Below are 7,001 nucleotides of genomic sequence, written 5' to 3' on the forward strand. Positions count from 1 at the left end.
ATTCCCAGGTCAAATAATGTGCAGTAAATATTATAGATTTTTAACTACCTAACATATAATTCACTGTCTGCCAACATGTTCACATTTTCTACATGCATTTGAGGGTAAGTAAAAAAATATGTACCACTATAAACTTTTATTAAACACACACATCGCAATGTGAACTTACTGTTTCCTGGCATATCCTCCATCTAGGTCTACACACTTCTGAAAGCAGTGTTTCCATCTCTCTAACCCTTCCCTGAAGAATTCTGTGCTCTTCGAGTTACAATGTGTTAAAATCTAAGGAGTAGCATCCTAAATGGGTCCAAAGCATATTCTTTTTTACATGTTCTCAGTTTAAGGAACAAAAGGAAGTCTGCAGGGGCACGATCAGGGCTGCAGGGTTCATGGGGTAAGGTTTCACATAAGACAGTCCTTGCTACCTTTGAAGAACTAGCACGTACATTGTCATGATGGGGAAAAAAACCCTTGACATAACTTTTCTAGCCTTTTCTCACCAATGCAGTTTTCAATTTTCCTAGAACTTCTTCATGATAAGCCTCTCCTGGTAGTTCGTCTCCAGAAATTCTGTCAACATTACCACTTGGAATTAATCTCAAAAGAGTTGTTGCTGTAATTCCCAGTGTGACTTCAATGCCTTGAATTTAACTGGCCTGCAAAATCCCCCAGAGGTTATTTTTTTATTGGATCTTGCTCTCTGGATCATATCCAAGGAGTGTCCCTGGGTTACAATTCATTCCCTAAAGTCTTCATTAGCTTCCGTCTGGTTTAAAGAACTGATAGAAAGATCAGCTCTTTGTGCTAACTGATTTTCTGGGAACTTTTGACACTCATCTAGCCAAAACTCTGCTGAGGCCCAGATATTCCCTTAAAATAAAAAATGCTGAATCATGTATGATCCCAATCTCAATCACACTGATACGATAGTATCAATGGTAATTCGATGACCTCCCTCCACAAATCTGTAGACTTCAGACACAGTTTCTTCCTTTGTCCAGGATGACATTCTTTCCTTTCTTGGCTCATCTTTCAAATCTTCCCAATTTTCCTGAAAGCACTCAGTCCATCTAAACACCTTTTTTTTCTGTGAGGCAGCATTCTCATAAATTTGTGGCAAAGCTTCAGTGATTGAGACGATGTCTACTTGAGTTTTGTTAAAAATTTGACATTTGTCCTCAAAATTGTCCTGGTACAATGTCTTTTTTTTTTTTTTAATTAAGAAACACTAACAAGCTCTGGTGATGTAGTGGTTACACATTGGACTGTACGGTCCACAGTTTCAAACCAATAGCCACTCCTTGGGAGAAAGACAAGGCTTTTCACTCTTTAAAGAATTACATACAGTCTTGGAATCCCACAAGGGCAATTCTACTGTGTTCTAGGGTCATTCTGAGTCAGCATCAATCCGATGGCAGTGAGTGAGGATAAAAAAACCCAAGACAAATGTATCCCTGCTACCCTCTGATGTCAGAGACATGTTTAAACATATTTTGTTCGGGACAAACCCACGCATGCATGTACTGGAACCCTGGAAGCAATATTTTTTAATTGACCCTCACATTTTTATAGCTATTTGAAATTGAGAACCTTCACAAAAATTATGCCACGTAAGTGTTGGAAAACCCTGACAATATGGCATTGCCTATCAAGCAGTGTCAGGGAAAGCACCACATGCAGATCTTGTGGATCATTTCCTCTAACTCTTATTGAAATATGCAACTCTTGTTGAATGGTACAAAAAGTCTTGCTTATTCCAGACTCCTCAAATGTTAACCTTTTACCCTTGTTCTACATTTCATCACGTTTCCTTCAGCTTTCTTTCCACATATGCTTATTATTTCCCCTTGGACCTTCTGAGAATAAGTTGTAAACATGTTGCCCCGATTATAGGCATACCTTGAAAATGCCATTATGAAAAAGTCTGAAATAGTGTGAGAATTACAAGATAACAGAGATGTGAAGGAAGCAGATGCTGTTGGAAAAAAACGGCCTTGTATGCATTTTTTGATCAATAGCTTTGTTTGATCTTGGGTGGCCACAAACCTTTAATTTGTAAACAATGCACTCCGATACAATAAAGTACAATAAAACGAAGTGTGCCTCTAATGCTAAATAAGTCCATGTGTTTCTAAAATAAAAGTATTTTCTTATGATGTTGTTGCCCTCTCAACTGGACCAATAAGCAATATCATGATAAATGGAGAAAATATTGAAGTTATCAAGGATTTTGTTCTACTTGGATCACAATCAATTGCCATGGAAGCAGCAGTGAAGTGATCAAACTACATGTTGCACTGGAAAATTCTGCTGTAAAGGACCCTTTAAAATCTTCAAAAGCAAAAAAATAAAATAAAAAAATCTTCAAAAGCTAGGTGGTCACTTTGAGGACTAAGGTGTGCCTGACCCAAGCCATATTATTTGTCATTGCTTCATATGCATGTGCAAGCTGAACGATGAGTAAGAAATGGATACTTTTGAATTATGGTGCTGAAGAATACTGGATATACCATGGACTTCCAGAATGAAAAAAAATCTGTCTCAGAAGTACAGCCAGAATGCAAGGATGGTGAGACTTTGCCTCAGTTTATTTTAGACATATTATCCAGAGAGACCAGTCGCTGGAGGATGGCATCATGCTTGGTAAAGTGCAGGATCAATGAAAAAGATGAAGACCTACAATTGGATTGACTGGTGCGGTGGCTACAATACTGAACTTCAGCATAGCAATGAGTGAGAGGATGTCATAGGACCTAGGCAGTGCTTCATTCTGTTGTACAAAGGAAACGAGTTGGAACCAACTCAACAGCACCGAGCAACAACATTATTTAACCTATAGATATTATTTATGCTACCAACTGCCTTATTACTGTCCTTTGCAGCAAAAGAGAAGCCCCACTGGTTCAGTGGCTAAGCACTCAGCTGCTAACTGAAAAAGGTCAGCAATTGGAACCTACGAGTAGCTCTGCAGGAGGTAGACATGGCAGTCTGCTTCCATAGAGATTCACCACCTCTGAAAAACTAGGCGGGGATTCCACTCAACGGCAATGTAATAAACACTGCATTTACTTTTCATGTACTTTTAAGTCATCATTAATGAGTGATTTGGGTATTTTTAAATACAGACCATTTATTTTGCAGAATATACCTCATTTTGGAAGCAGCAGATATTTCTTCTTGATTGGGTTTTTGGCAGGCATACCAGAGTGATATACTATCATTGTTCAGAGCATGTCAGGAGGCACATGATATCTAGTACATAACTTGGTGACATGAACTTAAGCACTTGGTTAAGATGGTATCTGTCAGTTTCCTCTCCTATGAAGTCTATATTTTTCCTTTAGAAGTCCGTATTTTTCCTTCTGAGATTCTTAAGCAAGTTGTGGGGAAATACTTTGAGACTACAAAAACTCAGATTTTCACCTACTACTTTTAGCTTCCACTGACATTACTATAGACCAAAAACCAAACTCACTGCCATCAAGACAATGTTGAGTCAGAGTGACCCTATGGTTCTCAACCTTCCTAATGCCACGACCCCTTAATACAGTTCCTCGTGTTGTGGTGACCCCCCATTCATAAAATTATTTTCGTTGCTACTTCATAACTGTAATTTTGCTACTGTTATGAAACGGGCGACCCCTGTGGAAGGGTCATTCGACACCCCCCCAATGGAGTCGTGACCCACAGTTTGAGAACCGCTGCTATAAGACATGAAAGAACTTCCCCTATGATTACTGATACCTTTCTCTCGAGGAGGGGGCTGGTGGTTTGAAACTGCTGACCCTGCAGATCGCAGCCCAATCTGTAACCACACCTGGTCAGAGAACCCATGAATAATAACTATGGTGACTGTCTGATTTCATCATTCATTCTTTACTTCTTAGTCCCCTCTGTGATGAGGTAGATCTTTCTTTTGGGCTCCATTCAGTGACCCATTGAAATCTGATTTTCTTCTATGGATTAGAATACACCTGACTCAATACTAGGATAATGAATTCTGACAGAACACTCATTTTTGCCCTAACATTTCCGAGGACACTGTAAGAAAAGACTGAGCAAAAAGACTTCATAAGATAACCTTCATAGTTCTCCAGAGGAAAACATTAATGATGATAAATCATTATATTATAGATACCCATAACAACTACTCTAGTGAATACTGTTCAAGGAAAATATGTGAAAATTAGAAACTCGGACATTGAAAATCCTAGTGAATGACCATCAATCAATAATGAGATAAAATGGCTATAAGCTGCAACATCTGCTATCTCGGCAAATCTGGCTTGTTTCATGGGAAAGTCAAACTTTTAGTATCAAATATTTATCTTGAGCAGTCACTATCCCATTAAGGGATTAGGATACTAAGATTGAAAATGTGGTTTGTTTAAATTTATAAAACAAATTTATTTCAAAGTCAAAAACAGAATTTAGATCAGACTTTAGATCTTCTGTCATGCCCTGTCCTCTATACTGCTACCCGCCTAAAAGTACCCAATCAAAAATCAAGGACATCTGCTCTACTTTACACTAATTCCACACCTTAAATACCATCAAGACCTCAAAATAAGAATAAAAAATTTTAAAAAATCTAACCATTAGGAAAAGACATAAAATTCAATACTTACAGCTGAGTTGGAATCTCTGTACCGTAGGCAGACAAAAGAGTTATATCACAAAGCAGATCGCCTTGAACAATTAATTTCCCTTTCCATGGAGTGAGGAGAACTACAAAAAATAAAATAAAGGTAATGAACAAAGATATTATTTTCAAAAAAAAAAAAAAAAGAAAGACATTATTTTCAATGATGTAATACTTTAACTAAACACCCAAAGAAATAGAATTTCTTACCATTTTCACAGAGTTCATATCTAGGGGAAAAAAAGAGAGCGTCATTTTTAAAAGATTAAAGGAAACAAAACAAGTAAAACAAAGAATGTGCCCAATTACTTACATGCTTTTATGAGGTTCCATCTTTTTAGGTTCCCTGTATTGAAAAGCTACAATTATATAAGGACAGATCTGTCTGGGTCGCTCAGTTACAGTGCTGCCCGAAAATTCATAGAGGTAATACTGAAAGAAGAAACATAAGTATTATCAGGATTGCACCATTTATTTCAACTCTACCATACCCTGAAATTTACCACATTTGATTCAGAAATATACTTATTCATAGGTGACTATACCTGACTCAGTTCAAAGGCACGAAAATGACTTGTCTTAGGAGAAACCTGGTAAATATGTGTAGCCACGTGGCAATCATAGCCAGAAGATGGCCCAGTATAGTTCGTTGTGTAATTCTCAGGCACAAACTTTACCTTTCCCTAGAATTAAATATTAAGATTAATTAGATGCCTTCATATAGTTGTAAACTTTACTCTAGATTTCCTGTAAATAGTCTAATGAAGACATAGATGTTTCAGCTAATAGTTAACTGTGTTAAGATTTATGCTTACATAACTTGCACAGTTAATACTATACAAGTATGTAAAGACCAATAATAGTTTTTTTAACCAATAATACTTTTACTCATCTATAACCTCCTTAAAACTGCATTTAAAAAAGTGGTATGCCATACAATGGAGTACTACACATCCCTAAAAAGCAGTGGTGAATGCATGAAACACACCATTGCTTGGGAGGAACTGAAGGAAATTAAGCGAAGTGAAGTAAGCAAAGCACAAAAGGACAAGTACAACATGAGCCCAGTAAGCAAAAAAAAAAAAATGTAAACAGGGGCATATGGGAAAAGCTACTATATACATACATTCCTGGGGTGACGTCTAGTTACGACGGCAGGTGCCAAACTCAACCCAGGGATAGATATGGCAGCCAACTAATAAGGAGTGGGTGGGGAAAAGAGGGGTAGCGGGGCACTAACCCACCCAAGGGAAGGATGTTGTTTATATCTCCACAGGAGATGGAGAGGGGGACCAGACTTCAACCCAGTGCACCAAGATGTGAATGCAACATACAGGCATGAAGCAGGGAACCAACAGAGAGGTCTGCAGGGCGGGCCCCAAACCCCAACTACGTGGGCACCCCCTAGCCCCCACCCCAAAGAAATGCACTTCAGAGGACAGCACGGAAGCTGCAGCTCAGGAAGTGGGGTGCATCTGATCAGGAGCAAAGGAAGAGGGAAGGAGAGACTAGAACACACTCCAGCCCACCAAGCCCTGAGGACAATATTCCGGCTCAGAGCAACCAATGCACAGAGAGGGCCACAGGACCGGCCCTGTCACAAGACACGATGACATCCCTCACTGACACAGAGCACTGAAGGGGACAGCACTGGGGGCACAGTATAGGAGATGTGCCCAATCTGACTCCACCACACTGGGGAGGTGTACAGTGGAGCAGCAAGGGGAGCAAAGCAACAAAGTCCCCGAGGAATGCCAAAGGTGGACTTTGGGGCTAGGGCGTGGCAGCCCAGTGGACTCCACTGGGGAACACTCATAAAGGCAGACCTGGAACTGTTTGAGGGCTTTTCAGTTTTTGCTGTTGGTTTTCTTTTTTTCTTTTGTTGTATTAGCTGTTGTTGATTTTTTTTGGTCTTCTTTTTCTTTTATGTTTTGCTGTTTGTTTCTGTGCGTATTATTGACTATGCATGTCTATCTGAAAAAGATCTGCGGATGAACAATCCAGAGGAGAGAACAATGGGACAGATGGTTTGGGGGGAAGCGGGAGAAGTGCCAACAAATCCAGGGACAAGGGAAGAATAAGTGATCTTAAATGGATAGCGAAAAGGGCATAGGATCCTTGGTGGGGCTTGATCAAGGGCAATGTAGCCGAGAAGAATTACCAAAACCCGAATGAAGGCTGAACATGATAGTGGGACGACAAGAGGAAAGTAAAAGAAAATAGAGGAAAGAACTGGGAGGCAAAGGACATTTATAGAGGTCTAAATACAGGCATGTATATATGTAAATACATTTATATATAATGACGGGAATAGATCTAGGTTCATATATTTATTTATAAAGTATTATGGTAGCAGATG

The 7,001-nt window shown here is 39.2% G+C and overlaps 1 protein-coding gene across 1 annotated transcript in view; it reads right to left on the reverse strand.

Moving 5' to 3' along the window:
* The window catches only part of TASOR2 (transcription activation suppressor family member 2), an 84,250-nt gene that overhangs the window by 41,273 nt on the left and 35,976 nt on the right, over positions 1–7,001 (reverse strand). Inside the window, exons 6-10 of the mRNA XM_045285588.1 lie at positions 5,188–5,325; positions 4,956–5,074; positions 4,853–4,872; positions 4,629–4,728; positions 1,778–1,899 (exon numbers count right to left, since the gene is read on the reverse strand). Coding sequence (XP_045141523.1) covers positions 1,778–1,899; positions 4,629–4,728; positions 4,853–4,872; positions 4,956–5,074; positions 5,188–5,325 — 499 coding nt within the window. The remainder of the gene's footprint in view (positions 1–1,777; positions 1,900–4,628; positions 4,729–4,852; positions 4,873–4,955; positions 5,075–5,187; positions 5,326–7,001) is intronic.

Source organism: Echinops telfairi, unplaced genomic scaffold (genome assembly GCF_000313985.2).
Source record: "Echinops telfairi isolate 266 unplaced genomic scaffold, ASM31398v2 ScPeMD7_7473;HRSCAF=8511, whole genome shotgun sequence".
Lineage (NCBI taxonomy): Eukaryota > Metazoa > Chordata > Mammalia > Afrosoricida > Tenrecidae > Echinops > Echinops telfairi.